At 40.5% G+C, this 19,375-nt stretch overlaps 3 protein-coding genes and 1 non-coding gene across 5 annotated transcripts in view; 2 read left to right on the top strand and 2 right to left on the bottom strand.

The window, feature by feature from the left end:
• The window catches only part of snx12 (sorting nexin 12), a 160,692-nt gene that overhangs the window by 93,191 nt on the left and 48,126 nt on the right, over positions 1-19,375 (top strand). The gene's annotated exons all lie outside the window — the stretch shown is intronic.
• dpp3 (dipeptidyl-peptidase 3) lies at positions 529-12,736 on the bottom strand. 2 transcript variants are annotated; one of them, XM_062433215.1, is made up of 19 exons: positions 12,526-12,736; positions 10,351-10,497; positions 10,100-10,244; positions 9,889-9,978; positions 9,431-9,568; positions 7,278-7,352; positions 6,484-6,574; positions 6,110-6,240; positions 5,816-5,946; positions 5,212-5,270; positions 4,741-4,935; positions 4,522-4,634; positions 4,325-4,417; positions 3,956-4,018; positions 3,742-3,866; positions 2,962-3,082; positions 2,450-2,629; positions 2,004-2,166; positions 529-1,501 (listed from the first exon to the last, which is right to left on the bottom strand). In XM_062433215.1, the coding sequence occupies exons 1-19, from the start codon at positions 12,696-12,698 to the stop codon at positions 1,359-1,361; spliced, it is 2,376 nt and encodes a 791-aa protein (XP_062289199.1). In that variant the 5' UTR covers positions 12,699-12,736; the 3' UTR covers positions 529-1,358. The 2 variants fall into 2 exon arrangements, with proteins under 2 accessions (XP_062289199.1, XP_062289200.1); XM_062433216.1 differs by lacking the exon at positions 12,526-12,736 and adding an exon at positions 12,231-12,328.
• trnas-gcu (transfer RNA serine (anticodon GCU)) lies at positions 12,553-12,634 on the top strand. Its single transcript has one exon. It is a non-coding gene; the product is annotated as a tRNA-Ser (tRNA).
• On the bottom strand, positions 13,406-18,028 carry cd248b (CD248 molecule, endosialin b). Its single transcript, XM_062433364.1, has 2 exons — positions 17,291-18,028; positions 13,406-15,385 (listed from the first exon to the last, which is right to left on the bottom strand). Exons 1-2 carry the CDS (start codon positions 17,763-17,765, stop codon positions 13,635-13,637), a joined length of 2,226 nt encoding a protein of 741 aa, XP_062289348.1. The 5' UTR covers positions 17,766-18,028; the 3' UTR covers positions 13,406-13,634.

Genomic DNA, 19,375 nt, shown 5'->3' on the forward strand with positions numbered 1-19,375 from the left:
TCTTGAAATATCTTATATAAATAAAAGATCATCATTTACAAACATTTAAAAAAAAAATGCAAATACTTTGTTTCCAAACACTTTATATTACTGAAAACTTGTAAAAAAAAAAGATGTGAAGCATGTTAAGTAAATTAATTTATTTCAAGATGAATCATGGTCGCACCACATGACTTTTTTTAAGGCCAGTGCCAATTAATCTTGAAAAACCGCCACTAAAATCACTTAATTTCAAATTTATAATATGAATTTTCAGGTACACAACATTCTGAATGTTTGAACTACTGCATTAGATATGCTTGTTTTTATTATTCTACAATTGAGTTGTTGAAAATCCTTATACGTCATTGACCCATAAACATCTTAAGACATGTGCCATTTTGATACATTAATAATGTAAGTTCTAGTTGAATTATCAGGCTTATTTATTATATAATTAAAATGTACTCAGTCATTTTTCTGACATTAGTCACAATCTGATGTTAATTGACTGTACACTTCTAGTAGACCAAAACTACACCACCAAAATCTTGAATGCATTTTATTTGTGAAGATTCAACACAACAGTTTTTACGTACAGTTTTTTTTTTTATGCCTGCTAGATAACACATCATTTTATACAGTCAGGTAATCCATTACTTCCTTATACCAAACACTTTACAGTCAAAATGAAGCTGTCTCGGCAGCTATTTAACAGTCTTAACTTATCAAATCATCAACACCAAAGCTGGATCAACATGTAACACATAATGGCCAAGCCTTAAATATGGAATATTTTTTTTCCAGAAGTTGGGGAACTTTTATCAATTTAGTGACATAATTGTGAATACAAACAAAACATGTCATATTGAGCATTTTGTGAAATTGTTTTTTGAAGCCGGTTTTCTAACTGTTGTCACGGTTACAAAGTGAAAACTACCTGCAGGGTTTATATAACCAGGAACCATTTTTATCGTCAGGCAGCAGTGGTTTAATGGACAGTTCTCAGTATTTAAGTGAGTGGTGTCTCATTGGAAAAAATATGTTTCCTAAATGCATCTAAAAGAGTGATGGTTGTGTATTAATAATCAGCTCCTTTATTTGTGTTTGATGCTGTTATCAAAGACAGACCTGATGTTGGTCCAGCACACTTTGAATACTGTGGCTGATGTTTGTGGCAGATCTGTTCTAGTCTTATGGTTTCGAAGTGCTGTAATTTTAGTCTCTTCAGAAGTGCCTCCTAAAAAGATTTGGATCATTTAGCAGTTTTGTGTGTTTTAACATCCATTATAAGTATCAGTGTGCATTCCCATTTGGTTAAAAAAAGAAGAAGAAGAAAGAAACAATCGGATTTATGTTGCCTATGGAGGAGATGTCCATCAACACCAGCAGTTGGCATCTAGTTTGCTCAGCTCCAAAATGTTGGCCTCTAGCTGCTCCGAGTCGTCCTGGAAGCGCTCAGTGAAGGAGCGAATCAAACCTGCAGCACTGCCTTCATATTCCACCAGCTCCACACTGTCCCCTTGAAACCACAGAGAGAGGAGAATAAGCTTGATCAGTGCACAAGCCTTCAGTTTATTCTACATATGTACAATGGCAGTCTATTCTACTTATTGTTTTGATCTCTTAACATGGTTGTTCATTAAGTATTGATGAGGTAGAGCTAATATAACACTGTTACTCTAGTACTATAGCACTGTTTTGTGAGACTGGGGTCATTAAGAGTAGAGTAATCAATCTCTGGTTCCCTTGGTTCTTATCAAACATATTTTTCACATAATAAAATTGGCTGGAAAAAAGCATTTTTCGTTATATTGGTGACTGTGGAGCAGACCTGCCAACAGATGCTTGCAGCTAAAATTACAAGAATTGCCAAATTTTAAGATATGTGGCAAACTCAGATAAACAGTTGGGCTACAAACAGACAGCTTTCATGTAAAACATACTGGCAGTGAAAACAGTAGAACATTTTACATATATATTCTACATATTTAAGCTTGTTGAACAGGTGGTTCAGCACATACCATTGACTTTGGTGTTTGCCTGAACAAACATCTTGCGAGCTTCCTTTCTCAGCAGCACTGTCTCCCGCAGACGAAAGAAGTTGTGAGCGCCACTGTCGCAGACAGTGGAGTAGCCATCATAGAGAGCCCTGCCTCCTTCCACATCTGCTGTCGCCTTCAAGACCTAAAAATGGGTAGAATCAGGTTAGCGACATGTTGGGTGCGGAGGTTGTAAAGTCTAATTATATATTTATAAGTCCAGTGGCCCTTGACTCAGCTCTTCTGGATATACCATGACTTGGAGGATCTTCACAGACTAAAAGGCAATTAAGTAGTGGTTTATCTCAGGTATTTTGTTTTGATTTAATCCCATCCAACATGTTCTTTTTCACTATTTGTTGTATTTTCTTTAACATCTTGTACTTCTTGTGTAGGACCTACAGGCAAAAGGAAAAGTCTAGACATACCTGCAGTTTACAGAGGAACCTGTGGATGGCATTCTTTCCCACAGTGTGGATCTTGCTTCTGTCTACTGTGATTCTAGCGTCAGGCTTGCCGTCCTGCCCTGTCACTTCCTCCAGGCCCACCAGGCCCTCCCCGGCCTCCAGCAGCACACGCAGGATCACGAAACGAGCCTGCATGTGAGCCTGAGACAGATGGATACATACTATTATGTCATGTAAAAATACTGTGACATATACTATATACACATCTGCTGATATTAATGTAAACACAGACAGACTCACTATAAGCTGTATTATAAAACAACACAGACACATCCAACTGAACACATGCTTAATGTCTGTTGACTTATCTTATAAACACTTTTCGCCTAACACTACGTATGCACTCTGCACTATGTAGGTTCTATATAAATAAATGTTAAGATTTATTACGAAATGTTACAATTCACTCCAAATAAAGTGAGAAAAACAGCATGTTATGGGAGAGAAGCAGCTCAGCGAGCACGTCAGGTTACCTGTCTCCAGCTCTTGCTCTCAGGTGTGTAGAACTCCAGGCCCAGCAGTCCAGCTCTGACCATGCTGAGCCAGTTCACATACACCACATCCTCTGCATCCTGGCCATCATATCCAAAAATACTGCAACACACAGACAAAAGCAACAGTCAGCAAAAAACTACACAAAACCTGGACTTAACCAGAAATAATAACCACTCCATTCTGATTATTGTCATTTTTGGACCTAAATCACAAGTGAGAGATTATGTTTGACACATGAAGAAATAACACAGCACCCCCTCTACAGAGCTGGACTACAGAGCTGACAAACAGGAAATCTGTATTTTGTTTGGCTCCATTTTTTTTTTTTTGCTCAATAACTGGCAAACATAAAAATAGACTCTGGAGCCTATTATGGTTCCCAGGCTCCGAGCTCAAGAAATTTGGGGATTCAGGAGGTTTTAAGGACTACAGCAAATTCTGGTGGTGTATTTTGAATTAATCTAAGTCTTAAACATGTTCATTTATTTTAATTGCATACTTTTCTAATCTTTATCTGACTTTTTACCCAGTTGACTGATCCTGTTATCACGAGCGTCAACAGAAATGTATTTGTTCATTTTCATATCAAGTCAATCCCTCCAATCATAATGACTCAAACATGTTTGGGTCAACCAAACACAGAAGACAATTACACCCTTGAAAGCCATTTCTCAAGACATTTAAATTATATGACTATATGTAATGTACAGATGGATCACATTTCCAGAGATAGACGTTACAAGCAACACATGACATACCTGAGCACTTGCTTGTTGAGACACAAATAGAGTCCGACACACTCTGCACGACATTCTTCATAAGAGGAAGCAATTGTGGAGAATTTGCTGTCCCACGTCTCGCTGCCTCGATACCAACTGGAAACCTAACAATGACATTCACACCTTCAATTGCTGTATGTCTTCTTCAGTTTTTAAAAAATGATGTACTTATAGGACCAGGCAGCAAACTCACCGGCTCACCGGTTTCCGGGTTGATCACTTTGCTCTTATCAAAGTTGAACTTGCCTTGGTCATCCTAGGGTTAGGTTAGGAAGAGATAAACACATGAATCTTACGGAAAAGATGTTATCAACTAACTAATCAAGCAAAAGAAACAAAAAATAATTCAATAAAACTTAAAAACAGGATCTGATTTGTTCATAGTTAATATTATGTAAATGCTGGAATATCAATGATTTTGCACACTTGCTGAAGGAAGTAAAAGAGCTAAAGAGCAACTGCAAATATTTTCAAACTCAGAATTAATCTGGTTCCTCACAGCTACTTGCAAGTATTCAATATCCGCATTTCTTCAAATGACAGACCATCATGTTCGACTGACCTGGATCAACAACTTGCCGCTTCCGTGGCCCAACAGTTCATGAAGTCCAACCTGCACCTCAAATGATGGGCACTTCCACTTGATGAACACATCCTAGCAGAAAAACACGCAGACACACAGGAGAATGTATATTTAAGACAGCGTGTAACAGAGACAGATCTGGAAAATAAGAATATCTAAAAGGTTGCATGCTTTACCTTGTCCTCCTCCTCCAAGAAGGTGAGTTTTTCTTTTTGTGTAGAATAGGCTACAGCCAGCACATTGCCCAGAGACACATTTTTAAAGCCCTCAGACTGTCTGATGTCATCATCTGTAAAAAGAAACACACAAATGTGATTATTGAGTGTAAACTGTAAAACATAAACAAACTGAACTGTGTTATTTGACACACTGTTCAAACATCGCAGTGTACTTACAGTTGGGGATGTTGATGCCAGCTGGTATACCGCTCCCAGCGAAGGTGAGAACATCCAGGGAGGTGAAGTCAGGTTTCAAGAAAGTGTCCTTCTCAAACTCTCTGGGCCAAGGCAGCTCAGGAAGCAGCACTTCTGCGGAGCTCACTAGTTTGGCAAAACGCTCGCTCATCGCCTTGTTTACAACTGCAACGAAACCTAAAAATGACCACACGAGCCAGTAGTTAGAAAGAGATTTGCACCAAAAACAAACAACACTAAAACAACTTCTGACTAATCCTGCAGAAAAATGGTCCAGTTCATACGAAACAGATTAGGGCAGTAATATGAACCATCCTGTAATTTAAAACTAGTAAGTAACTGTTTTAGTAGATCAATCACAATATTTCCCCAAATGTCTTCAGCTCTGTGACACAGCAGTAAAAACCACAAGAGACCCAGTACATTACTGTTCCTGATCACTATGGTAGTTACCTTCAAACTCTCCTCTGGAGCCAAATGGGTCCCTGTAGCTCTCAATGAAACCTATATAACTGAGAGAGGGAGAGAGAGAGGAGGGAGAGACAAAGGTTTCAGACAATAATACAAGAGAGTAGTATTCAAATGTCAGTGCAAAGGTCAGAATGAATTTGATAAGAGAATAAACAACCAAGAAAGATCCATGAGGAAGTGAAAGGTGCCATGACCAAAGACCTAAATTCATCAATCAATACCTTTTTTTACTGTTTAGTTAATCACGCGCTTAGAGTCCTTCAGATTTTCATGAAATCAAACCCCATTTCTTGATACCATTTATGGTCAGCAATGGGCTAGAAAAGTCATTGTCTGGATAATGATTAGAATTAAATAAATATTAAATATGAATATCTTGCACAAAAAAAATCACCAGATAGTGTTATCTATGTTTAACGTCATCTTTTTAGAACTGCTTTAAATGCATGCCATCATTTACAAATCAAAAACATCCAATTGATACCAAGTGCAAGTAGATCAACAGGTCTGTTAAGTCCTGGGTGTGATGGTTTATTCACTAAAGTCAGCATGTTCAGTGAATGTCAGTGTGGGTCGCTGGCTTCACCTCTCAACAATTGGTCCCTTGTCTTTGATCCAGTAGCGCGATCCCTCTTTATGGGCCTCAACTGAGCCAGAGGTGAAGCTGCGTCTGTACTCTTCAAGCATCTTTCTCTGGTTCTCATTGGCAGCGTAGGCCTGTGTCAATTATTTAGGAACAGGTAAGAATTTCAAGCAAGATATTCATTCAGCATGAAGAGTGGAACTATGTCTGGAAAAATGATTTTTAGACCGAAGTGATTCCAAAACATAAAATATTACACACTAGACTATATGCACATTGTATTCCTTGCTTTCTCACCTCTGCTGCTTGCAGGTTAAGGCAGACTTTCTCCATGAGAGGAGCATAATCTCCCCTTTTCACAGTGAATTCTTTGTCTTCAAAGTTGAAGGTGCCGCAGCACGACTCGCATTCCCCTTCCACTGCACTGTCTGTGGAGCAATAACGAACTTGAATCTTTGTGCAGATCATCGTCAACAACAAAGTTAGTTACATAAACAAATCTCTCCACGTCCATTTGTGGGTAACCATAATGCATTTGAGTTGACAAGCTACAATGTGAGTGGTATAATATGTGGAGTCTGCAGGACATGTGACACATATTAAATTCTTTGAGCCAAAACTATGTTTATAAACACTGTCTTGTGTAAAACTTAATTTACTGTAGTTCTGACCTTTCTGCACAGCTGAAGCCAGGCGCACCTCATAGCAGTCTTTCTCTCCGTTGTTCCTCTTGAACAGACGGGTGTTGTAGGCAGGCAGTTTCTAAAAGACAAAACACAAGCACACAGCTGAATATAAACTAAATAAGGCTGAAAGAAATAGAGGAGTACAAAGATGCAGACAGGGTGAGTCACTAAAATGGATGAGAGAGAAAAAGAGAAGAATAGGGAACATCTAAATCTAGAAAAGCAAGGGGGAGATTAAGGGCCATATTTAGGTGGATGTGCAACAACCAGCACAAGCCGTGCTCGGACAGTTTTTTTAATTTAAAAAAGTAGTAACTGTCTGATAAAAAAAAAACCTACAGCATCGGTCTTTGGCAGCAGGTTTGTGGTGATGTCATCCAGACATTTCCTGAAGAAAAGCTTTCAATTTGTTGAGCTGCCATAATCACATTTAACTAAGGTTGACTTAAGGTGTTTTAAAGCAATGAGAGCAGTGAAGTGACTGGCTGAGACAGTATTTAAAAATCATCACATCCACTGACCTATCTTCACCTCCACCCTGATTTTTTTCACATTGCGCTGCTGCACATACATGGACCATAACAGCAAGTGCACATGGAGACGCCCACACTGTCTGTGCACTGAGGACCTGCTCCGCTACACTTGTGTGGTTAAAATAGGGCCCAAAGTGTCAGAATCGGGGTTACAGGCTATTACAAGAAACACAGACAAGTTGGAAATGTACAGTGGTACATGCATACTGTGGGAAAGTATATTAAATCGACGTGTGTTCAACTTACTTTTGAGTCAAGGAACTTCTGAGCCAGCTCAGCATCCTCCAGACCGCAGTTTCCTGAGAAGTAGGTGGTAATTCCCTAAAGAAAAAAGTACTTGATGAGCCGAGCATTGTCTCATAGGAGTCACTGTGATCATTCAGCTGCAGTCTTCCCCTGGAAGTTTGGGGTTCAGTGACGCAGTATGCAGACAGTCTAAGGACTAGGGATGTGTCGTTAAAATCGAATAATCGAATAGTCGTTCACGGGGTCTAAAGTCTATGGAGCCCCCGAGGGGACAGGGAGGTCAAGAGAAAAAATCTGTACTTATCTCGGGATCCCGACTTAGTTAACTCAGGATCCCGAGATAAGTACAGATTTTTTTCCACTGCTCTCCGTGTCCCCTCAGGTGCTCCGTAGTGACGTCAATGTTCTCCCTGGTCAGCTTGGTATCATGGAAGACAAGAACAACAACAATGGAGCAGTTCATAGAGTTTTATTTCGAACTTGGCCTCAAATATAAAGATATTAAATCAGGTAGTCTTCCAAATCCTCCTCCATGGTTCCACGTTGCCTCTTGAAGCTAAGTTATCCCGATGGCTGCTGAACTGATCCGGAAGTACATTGACCTCGAAAAGTTATCTCAGGATCCCGACTTATCCTGAGATAACTGGCCTCTTTTTTTTTTTGCCTCATGTCCCCTCAGGGGCTCCGTAAAAGTTTTTTTTTCCATTGAAAAACTTAAATCAAGAGTTGAGCTGTGTAGTCTATGAAGGGTTAATTAACAACTACTGTAGAGCAATTCTCGCTTTCAGCCACTAGGGGGATATCCACGTTTTTATAAACCACCTCTACCTTATTTTGAAGTAGAGCCTGACACACGGAGTGAATTTTTACTCCTGCCCTCAGCCAAGTAGTAAGTTAGCCTGCTAGCTAGCTGACTGACTGGAGGAAACATGATGCAGACGAAGCCACAGAAAAAGTCGCGCGTGCAAAAACGGCTGAAGGTTAATGGGGGAGACGGACATGACGGTAATCACCAAACTACTGTAGTGCGTCAACATTTGTGACAGCTCCTCGAAAGTGTGATTTAAGTCTCAGACAGAAAGCTAATGTTACGTCTCTCACTGCTAGCATGATTGTAAAGGATATTGCTCAGCGTTGTTCAAAAAATCCACGCCGTTATATTTTTAGGCACGTGTAAGCCTGTAAGATTTTTTTTTCTTTTAATTAATGTCTTTCTGTAAATAAATGAAGGCTGATTATCATTTAAATTAAATAGATAGATAGATGTAAACTTTATTGATCCCCTTGGGGAAATTTAGGGTCCAGCAGCTTAATACACAAAGACATCATTGAACAATATACTAAAAAATTAAATACTAAATATTAAATAAGAAGAAAAACTAAATACTAAATACTAAAATAAGAACAACAAGGTCTGAGGATGAGGCTGTGTGATAAAGTGCAGAAATAAAATAAAATAAAAGTTAAAAAAAACTAAAAATATAGTTCAATATACAATTTAAAGTGAATTTAGTGAATTTGCTTTTACAATTTAAAGTGGATTTAGTGAATTTAGTCCAGGCTGTGGCTGTGGGGGTCCTTTTATTGCCAGATTGTGAAGTTGTACGGCCCTGGGGACAAATGAATTACTCAGTCTGTCAGTTTTGCATGACAGTGAGCGTAGTCTCCAGCTGATCATGCTCTTCTGCTGGATGATGGTGTTGAAATTATTACAATTAATTATTACAAGTTTGCGCAGTTAAAGCTGTTGTTCGTCATGAATATTGAAAGTTATTTTTTGACTCATTACCTATTTAGCTCCTGTGAATGTCGGCATGCAGCGAATATTAGATAAGTCGGTTATACCCACTGACTAGTCGAACCTGAATAAATGGGCTCATGCACATCACTACTAAGGACACCAGTCGGCAGACCATTTGACGTGAAAATAGATTGTATCTGACACAGGTAAAGTAACATCTCAAAAATTAGAAGAGGGGACTAAGATCTCCTGATGATGCCTGCAAGAGAACACAGAACTTACAATAGTAGCCCTAAAGCAATGCTCTACCTGCAGACATTTTAACATTTAAATTTAACATTCATAAATTACATCAAAAATCAGTTTCAACCTAAGCTGACTTGAACTCTGCATTGAATGATACAAGCCCCACCTTATCACCCAGACCCAGCTGTTTCTGTTTGTCTTCCAGGGAGTACAGGCGACATGAGCAGCTGTCCCACAGAGCCTCCATCTCAGCGGGCTGATCCTGAAATGCCTGGCTGGCCTTCACCAGAGCTCCCAGCTTTTCCTGGTGTGACATACCACAGAGACAAACAGCTTTAACATATCAAAACAACTGTCAAGGAGCATTGAAGAGTGTAAGTACCTTATAATACATCAATTGGCAAGTTTAATAGACACACTTGTACAATATAATATCAATATTTGTTAGATTAATTAGTCTGTTTATGTTGCCACTGTATTAGAGGGGAGGTATTTAATGACGTTGTTGTATCATTAGACTGTACAGGTGTTCATATGCTTTATAAATTGCTTTCAGGAGGTGGACAGGGTGCATATTTATCAATTTACATAGTAATAAAGCTCAAATTACATCTGACTTCTTACCTTGGGTAGATTTGGGATGAACTTGGTGTCTCCAAAAGACTTGTAGTTTCCCATGTTGGCATACAGACCTGCTACATACACCAAGAAGGCCTAAATACCAAACACATAAAAGACACAATGATCATTTTCATTCAATGTATGGCGTAATGAACATCTTAATACATGATTGTGTTTGTATGAGAATAAGATGGCAATAGAAACAGCTGGTGACCTGGTACTCCTCAGAGCTGAGTCCAGCTGCTGTGGCGACCTGTTCCAGCTGTTCAGGTGCCTGCTTCCTGAAGATTTTCTGCAGCAAGACGAAGATGTTTCCCGACTCCGGTGATGTCTGCAGTAGCACTGCCAGACCTCCATACCTGGGACAGAAGGATTTTCTTTTTGGTCTGCAGGATTTCAAGTCTTCAAAATGTCTTACTTATGTTTTTAACCCAATCTTGCAACATCCTGAGGTTGGTAACATACCAGGAAGCACGTGACAGGTAGTGGGCATACATCTTTTCCTGAGGTGAAAGCAAGCGGAAGGCCTCGCCACAGTCGAGTGCAGAGACGCCAATGTCATTTGGCAGGTAGTACTGAGAGTCCACCATCTTTAACACTGGTGATAAGGAACTAAATTAAGAATGGGGAAGAGAAGTGGGGAAAAGAGAAGGAGTGAAATGAGAAAGAGACAGGTAGGTAAGGAAGGAGAAGGGAAGTAAGTATGGCGTAATGGGATGAGAAAGAAAAGGTGGAGGTAGGTAATTTAGTTAGAGCGGACAACATTAACTTGCTTTTAACTTTAGACTCTAGGTAATATTTACATATATGTCTATGCATTTGGCAGGTTAACAACTTTACATTTACATTAATGATACTTATGTAGTAAAAGTCGTCTTCTCTGCTTGATTTTTAACATTATAACATGCATGATTATTGTGTGTAAAATACAAGATATGGTATTCTACTTAATAGTTTATTCATTTATTGGGATTTTCATTAGCCCCATCATAATGCAAAACAATGGTATAATAAAAACACTACATGATTGTTGACGTATGGACAAGGGCTGACAAAAACAATCATTTTCCTTATTGATTAAAGGTATCCATAATTCTTAAAATACATCTGTTAAAACACATTTATTTATTAATGGATTCTGCTGGGCTTTTTTTAAATTAAGACAATTAATTGTGTGTATCAGCACACAGAAAAGTGCATTGTTTTAAGGAGTGTGCTGTGTTGTGAGATATGTTATCGATATTATTATAGCATAATGACTAACATTCAAACGTAAAACGTGAGCCTGACACACACACAAACAAAGGCAACAACCTAATAATGTTCAATTATCGATTAATTCAGATTGCAATTATCCATTTGAAGTTTGATCTGAATGGATATGTCGATTGAAAATTAACCAACAAGTATATTTATATATTTAAATATTTTTAAGAAAAAAAACTTTCACTCTTCACTTTGGCTTTTAATTAGCTTTTCCATCAGTTACTACTGCACTTCTTTTAATAGTTGTATTTTGATTTTATACATTGTTTTTATTCTATTTTTTTTAGCTACTTTTACTATGCACAATTTTTACTTTTATTGTTACTCCATCTTATATTACATTAATGTTTGTATTTCTTTCCTTTTCTGTGTTAGTCTTTCAACATTACTCTTTATGTGAAGTACTTAGTGTATGCAATTTATTTTTGATGTAAAGCACTTTGAGCTGCATTTATTGTCTAAAGTTGCTACTATTATTATTATTATTATTGTTGTTATTATTTATAACCAAATGCTCGTTTCATTCACTTTACAGGTGCAAATAAGACAATTTGCTGCTGTTCTTTGTCATATATCAAAGTTTATTGAATGTATGTGGGTGCTGGATTGTTGGTCTCTAAACAAAACAAGCAATTTGAGTAAATAATCAGCAGCTGAATCCCTGAACCTTGACCTCTCACAACTCCCCACAGATTCAAGAGGAAGCAGTGACTCAGTTTCACTTACCATAACAACCATTATTTTTGAAGCTGGGGAAGCGCTTTTATGCCCTTAAACAATACTTTTTGTGTCCTTTGGAAACCAGCAGCCTACTAACAGCAGGGCTACACTCAAATTACGTGTTAGAATAAATACTGGAGACACGTTCAGTCTTCAGGCTACTACACACAGCTAACTTAACGTTAGCTCGTAGCAAGCATGCTAAACCAGCTGCAAGAAGCACCTAAACACACTGCAACGAGCTTTGTAAGAAAAACATTCAGTCGCAAATACTATGCATGTCATTTCTGTGTGAGGTTAGGTACAATTTCATACATTTCGATGGGCAGAATTTGATTATCAACTCAACAGCTTGTTACCTTCTTGTCTCCAAACAGCTCCGGCGAACGTCAAATTGCAGTCTCACGCTGTACACTTCCTGTATTCATTCAGCGTTAGCCCCGCCCCTCAACCAATCACAGACGGCGTATTGTGGTTGATAGAAACACTAACCAATCACAAAGCAGCAATGTCGGACTTTTCCGATATAGTTCACAACGCTGTTGTTTTTTTTGCTCCGGAATAAGTGTGAAAAACCACGAGCTGTGTTAGTTTGAAACACACATAACAGTTTACAAAACCACACTGAAACACGAGGGAGAACTCAATAATTACCAATATTTTCTGCCATGTGGAACGCACGACGAGGTGGCCGAGTGGTTAAGGCGATGGACTGCTAATCCATTGTGCTCTGCACGCGTGGGTTCGAATCCCATCCTCGTCGACACCTTTTTCGATATTTGGAGACATTTCACCATCAAACGACCCTGGTGGTAAGCGTTATTCATGGTTTATGTGCATGTGGCCAAATGTGCTAACACTGGGACACGTGGTCTGCTGGTTGATCCATTTAACTCCCCCCTCCCCTCCCTGCTGCTGCACTGCAAACTGTCTCCTCCCTCCCTTCCCTCCCCTCCCCTCCTCTCCTGCTCGCTTGACAGCAAAACCCTTGGTTAGAAACGTCCCAAAAGTTTTAAATTTGTTTTTACACCAATGGAACCATAAAGCCATAACTACATATCCTTTACACACACAGTTAATTTGTTCATACCCTTCGCAAAATTTAGTGTCATTTAGCCATGAGGTTGTAGATTGCAACCTACCGAATACTCCCCTCACCCTCCAAGCCCTCCAAGGACAACCCTTGGTGGTCGCAAATCTTGCCTGAACGCAAAAGGCCTTCTCTAGAGCCAGCGTTTGGTTTGTCTGTTCAGGGCTACTGTAGAAACATGGAAGGCTCAATAGAAGAGAGGACCTGCTTTCTATGTAAAAAAAAAACAAACAAAAAGAACTTGTTCTAAGATAATGAAAACACAATTCAGGTGACTATACACTAATGAAAATATACTTATGAATATTATGTTCCATGTCTGCCAGTAGAACCCCCTTAAATCTTACACACTGGTCCTTTAAAACCTTGATAGGCTTAGAAACAACACAGTATTTCTTCAATTTATTGGTTTTTATTGAATTTTAAAAACATGATGATGAGAGAGTGAATTATTTACAAAGGGTGTGCAACAGAAAGTATTACGTTTTCCTTGATGAGTGGTTGAGCCAGTCAGCTGTATCCAAATGGTAGTTTTAGTGACCAGTCCAGCACCACAAGAGAAATGTTATCAGACATTTGGATGTTTGTGTGTGTGTATCGGTGTGTGTGTGTGTGTGTGTGTGTGTGCTGCGATCGTGCGTATGTTTGCACCTGTGTTTGTTTATTTTAGGGTTCATGCTTGGGTCTTGCCGTCCCTCCTGTCAGGAGGCGTTGTAGGGAGTATCCAGCGATAGCAGTGTGAGAAGCTCAAGCTCTTGTCAACAGCACAGCTGGTGCAGTAGACGATCCCTAGAGCCAGCATCACTACAAGGAACACACATAGAGGAACCAGCAGTGCCACCAGCAGCCAGCTCTTGTCGTGTTTCCGTTTCCCTGCAGCAGATCCAGCATCCCCTTCATCTTCTGTGCCGCTGACATCCTCATTACTATCCATCTTAGATCCCTCTCCAGTTCCAGTGGCTGACTCTTTTGCAGCATCAGCTCCCACCCCACCACTAGTTTCTCTACCTCCTGTTTTAGCTTCAGCCTCATTGTCAATTTCATTGCCTGTACTGTCTTTTTGCGTTGGGGATGGGGCTGTCTGATATCGCCGAGGGGATAGGGCATCCCATTGGTTCAGGTGATTGTCTGACCCATGAGATTTGTCAGGAGTCAGTCCTTCTGGGGCTATTGTCAGCCAGTCAGCATCAAAGTTAGTGTCAGCTTCAAAACTTGGGTCAGGGGTGAATGAGGTGGACCAGGGAATGTCATGGTTAGGGTCCAAGCCAGGTATGTGAGCAGAGTCACTGGGGTCAGGGGTCAGAGTGGAATATTCTTCATCATCAGGTGAAGGCTGGCAGGTAAGTCCATCTGACTGCAGGTCATATCCATTGTCACAGTAACACTGGTACCCTCCCATATAGTTGAGGCATTGCTGCTGACAGGGCGACTCCCCAACACACTCATCAACATCTACACACTCTCCTTCATTGCCCAACTCATACCCGGGGTTACACAAGCATTTGAAAGACCCCACTGTGTTTTTACAGGTGCCTTCACAGCTGCCCTCATCGAGGCACTCATCGATGTCCACACACTCCCCTTCATCGTCTGGCTGGTACCCGTGGTTACAGGTGCAGTGAAAGGTGCCTGGGGTGTTGACACAGACTTGTGGGCAAGGTTGCTGTAGACACTCATCTACATCAGAACATCTGCGGCCATCTGGACCCATTTGGTAACCTGGGGGGCATGTGCAGCGGATCCCTCGAGCTGTCTCCACACAGTCGTACTCACACCCCATCTCCACACAGACATCTTTAATGTGGGGCTGGTCAGTAGGACCAGCAGAGTCAGAAGACAATTCGGGGGGCTCAGTTTGGCTCACGGGGTCAGGCTTGCAGTTGTAACCATCCTCATCTAGAATAAAGCCCTCAGAGCAGTAGCAGTAGTAGTCTGTGTCTGTGTTCTCGCAGTAGTGCTCACATCCATGGTCCCCACTACACCAGTCCTGTTTTGGTGGAGCTGCGTTGGTGGTGCAGAGCGGTGCATCCCTGGACCAGCCCACTGTCTCATCGTCTCTCTCCATGCACAATACTGTCTGCTCGCTGGGAGCCTCTGGGTCCGAGCTGCCTGCAGGACATGGTAGAGCAGCTACAGATCCATAGGGTACATGAGTCAGCACGGAGCTGGCGAGGTGAAATGGGGTGGTGTAAACAGCTGGGCCTCTACCCTCGTCCTCCAGTGGTGGACACATGCCTTTGTAGTTGTACTGGCAAACGTATCCATCCAATGCCAGCCCACAGGAGCCATCAAGCCATCGGAAATTGTCGCTGCTGTCACGTGTGCTCTCAGAGGTGTGGACTGTCATGGCCACACAGCGAGGGGCTGCACAAGTCCCAGGGGTGTCCTCGCGGAGCCAGTTGGTGAACTGGCCATCCTGGTCTCCTGTTGGAAAATAAAGATAAGGACAAGAACAGTTCAAGTACAAATTCTCTTTTTTAAGTTTCCTTTATTATATTTTAAACTAACTAGAATTTCTCCTCTTTTCAGAGCTATATATCATGTTTAACGTGTTAATCACTAAGATGATAATGATTAAAGATACTATATATATAATTTTTATGTGATTTTTATTGTTTTTCAAATTATTCTGATGGCAAAGGTTTTGTTTATGTAAAAATGAGACAATACTGGTGAAAACTGGTGCAATCTACAGTAAGGGTGTTATTTGTTTCATTCTGGGTTCAATTCTTGGTCTGTAGAAGTGTGCATTCCTGTCTGTTAATGTCTTTTTTTGATATTGCCACTAGGAGTCACCAAAGTCTGAAATGTTTAAATCCTACACACAGGGGCCTTCAAATGCAACTGTTATTTTTGCAGCAAAAGTATTCAGTAGTCCCTATTGTTTCTATTTGAGAGGGTGGAGTCATGCTCTCCAACAAAATGGGGAGATTTGCCTGTTAGCAGCTTGCTAATAAGCCAACATATATACTAATTTTTATATAAAACACTCGATACAAGGCCAGTTTTATTTATTTGGGTTTATAGTTGGTTTATTAATAGAGTTCTTTTGTTGAGGTTTTGGCAGAGCTTTAGCTCACTGTGAATACTGCCTTTTTTTGCAACAAATTGAACTGTGGGATCTCTGTAATTATTTTCAGCATGAACATATTTAACCCACAACACCCACAGTGGATAATTACGAGTAAACAGAAAGAGCCACGACTGTTGAAACTTTAAAAATTTCAGTGATGTCAACATCAAAAATAAACTTTCATTACCATCAATTGTATTGGGGTCTCTGATATCAAACCAGTATTACCATAAGTAAAACCAAAACTATACTGTATTATACTGTAGGTTACTATACTACATACCATTATATATGTAAGTGAGAAAACAAACCTTTTTTGTAATTTGTTTCAACTGTCTGTTTAAATAATTTCAGAATGAAATAGACAAGAAAGCTGCCCATAAAAATAGAAATTGGAAGTCTAAGTGAAGACAGGCAGACAGTTTGAGTAATAAAAAATCCATCTGGTTTTTAGTGGACTAGATTTGTGTAATGACTAAATCAGATTTATGGGTAGCAGTGAGGTCAAAAGGGGATTGAGCTTCTCCTGTCGTGCGAGCGCTGTCTCTGTGAAACAAAAGTAGTTAATGTAATAACCATCCAGTCTGTGCAGCCCTCTGGAGGCCGGTCCTGGTAACAAAGTCTGACAAAGAGCCTGTTGAGCAGCACAAAGCTTTCATAGCATTATCTGACAATATAGTGTGGTGTTTCCTGTACCTTTACAGGTTTATATTTTCATTTACTGAAGACATTGTTATCAATCTAAAACTGATTTGACAAAACTGATATATGTTTGTGGAATAAGCCTAATGGTCATTAAATACTTAATCAAATTGATTTAATGAAAATTGAAAAAGTCACAGGTCCACATGCATTTAACTTTGATATGTATAGTAAATGGGCCTAAATATAGCATTGGATGATTTATTTTTATAAGTTTTAGGCTAAAACACTACCAGAAACAGTTAAGTCAAAAAGTCAATTAATTAACTAATTCATTTTTGAATAGATTTTCCATTATATCATTGTCAAAAACATTCTGCCAGAGTGCACAGATCTTTGAAAGCTGACTGGGAAAGAAAACTGAATGCTTAGTTCATAGTGAACATTGAGCCAAATCATACCATTAAGTACCTTTCCATAACTGGGGCAATTTTATCTGAGCTCATTTATTAAAGAACATGTTATTAGAATGCATCCAAAAAATGGCTGATATGGTGATGAAGTTCAATATTAGGAACACTCAGAGGTCAAATGTGAAAGAGGTGAGAATTTGCCTGTGACCCAGACGAATCCTCGAAGTGGTCTTGTAGATGAGCACTGGCGTGGTGGTCTGTGCAGCCCAATCCAGAGACGAAATCGTACTCGGGTCCCCTGTGCTTCGATGTCTGACAGCAGCTTATGGACCACACCCGCTGCCTCGAGGTTATGCATCGTTGCCAAGGTGCCACCTCGCTCCCGGCAGCTCCGCCCAGCCTCCCTAAAGGTTCTCTTCTGGAGGAAGACAGCATAGCATCCCTCCTGATGGCAGACTCCATCTCTCTCCGCCAGATAACTGACTGCTTGCGGCTCCCTCGGGTCCGTCTCCCTCAGCTTCTGGCCTTGGCTTCCAGGGGCCAGACAAACTGTCATCAGCCACAGGACACAGAATAAACTCATGCTGCTGCAACTGCTGCTGCTCCCGATTGTCTTCATTCTCCACCAAGATATGGGGTTTAAAGCAGGCCAACATCCAAATCTTATTGTCCACATCTAACCTATCTAAAGCTAATTATTATCCTATCCAAACAGACTGACCCAAATTCATCCACTTCAATTAATTTAACAAACTGCAGCTTGCCAACCCAGACTGTTTATGCTTTTTTTTCTCCTTTTGAAGTATTTAAATAAATAATTTTGCAAAACTGACCTTTTATTCAAAGTAAATCTGAAGCAGGTAAGTCCAAAATTGACATCTGATTACCTTAATTTATCTTGGATTGCCCCCTATATCCCTATATTGTGCAGAATCAGTCAAACTCAGTTCACCGGCAAACTGTCAGTCACAGTAAACAGATTTCACCAGATCCTAAATAAAACTAATGATGCATGCAGTCCAGTGGAATCTCTTAGAAAGTCCACATGTGTCCAGAAGTCCAAAATTAAGTCCAGTGAGGAATCAGTAGAGCCCAGAATTCAGTATAGATGAATGGAGTAATCTGCCGTTCAGCCAAGTCCAAAAGAGGTAAATAAAGTCCATATGAGTCTGATGAAGTACAGTGAAACCCTCTCCTGTATCTGATCCTGCTGGGGCTTTCTTGCCTCTGCAAAGTTGGCTTTCTGACTGAATCTCAGAAAGAGAGAAAGATGGGGGGAGGGTGGAAGGGAGTGTGGGGGGTGGGGGTGCTACGTAGAGGAAAAAGAATTGTGTGTTTTTGAAAGAGGGGGCTGGTAAAGTGTGTGAGAGTGTATAAGGGAAGGCTGGAGGGTTGACGGGTTGGGGTGGTGGTAGTGGTGGTGGTGGTGGTGGTGGGGAAGGGGTAATTGAAAACCCTCAGAGAGTTATGAAAACCATACGGCACCACTCTGTCCCCCCATCCTGCCTATGGCTTTAGACTCACACTCACAGTCTCCATGCATGCACAGCATCCACAGGAGTGGAAAGTGTTTGTCAGTTCCATGAGATGCAGAGATTGTCCCCCCTCCTCTTCTCCTATTTTTCTCTCTTCCAACTTCTGCTGTTTGTCTTTCCTGCTCTCTGTCAGCCATTCATTGCTTTTGTGTCTTTATTTTGTTCTCTTGATGTCATTCTTTCATTCATCTCATTTATCTCTCTCTCTCTCTCTCTGCCACCTTAATACACTTTTTCTGCCAGCCTCCCTTCTTTTTTATTTTTCTACTAAGTCCATACCACCTGGAAGTTTTTACAGTCCTATAGAAAGATTTTAGTATGGAACAGGAATTATGATTATGCATGAATGTGTGTGTGTGTGTGTGTGTGTGTGTGTGTGTGTGTGTGTGTGTGTGTGTGTGTGTGTGTGTGTGTGTGTGTGTGTGTGTGTGTGTGTGTGCAGAGAGAGAGGGTTCATTCTTATGCTGTTATACAATAACTTTGTAGGGGCACAGATGTATAAGTATATGTGTGTGTGTGTGTGTGTGTGTGTGTGTGTGTGTGTGTGTGTGTGTGTGTGTGTGTGTGTGTGTGTGTGTGTGTGTGTGTGTGTGGCTACTACGTGGGGGCATGTGGAGGAGAGGAAACAGGAAATGCCAGATGTGCATCAGCCTGACCTCTTGGTAGCTGGGGAGCAGGAGTGAAGACTCGGGGTACCTCCACTGCCGTCACATGATCCGTCTGCCATGAATGGCACTCCTGGTGTGAAGTC

Source organism: Scomber scombrus, chromosome 14 (genome assembly GCF_963691925.1).
Source record: "Scomber scombrus chromosome 14, fScoSco1.1, whole genome shotgun sequence".
Lineage (NCBI taxonomy): Eukaryota > Metazoa > Chordata > Actinopteri > Scombriformes > Scombridae > Scomber > Scomber scombrus.

Bases quoted from the DNA above. Each gene is read 5' to 3' on its own strand.
- cd248b (XM_062433364.1), bottom strand. From the start codon at position 17,765: ATGTGGACAATAAGATTTGGATGTTGGCCTGCTTTAAACCCCATATCT. The intron at 15,386-17,290 runs GCAAATTCTCAC...ATTTTCCAACAG, and splicing joins AGGATTCGTCTGGGTCACAG to GAGACCAGGATGGCCAGTTC.
- dpp3 (XM_062433215.1), bottom strand. From the start codon at position 12,698: ATGAATAACGCTTACCACCAGGGTCGTTTGATGGTGAAATGTCTCCAA. The intron at 10,498-12,525 runs GTAATTATTGAG...TTCTTAATTTAG, and splicing joins CCACATGGCAGAAAATATTG to TTCCTTATCACCAGTGTTAA. The intron at 3,867-3,955 runs GTGAGTTTGCTG...TGTCATTGTTAG, and splicing joins ACCCGGAAACCGGTGAGCCG to GTTTCCAGTTGGTATCGAGG.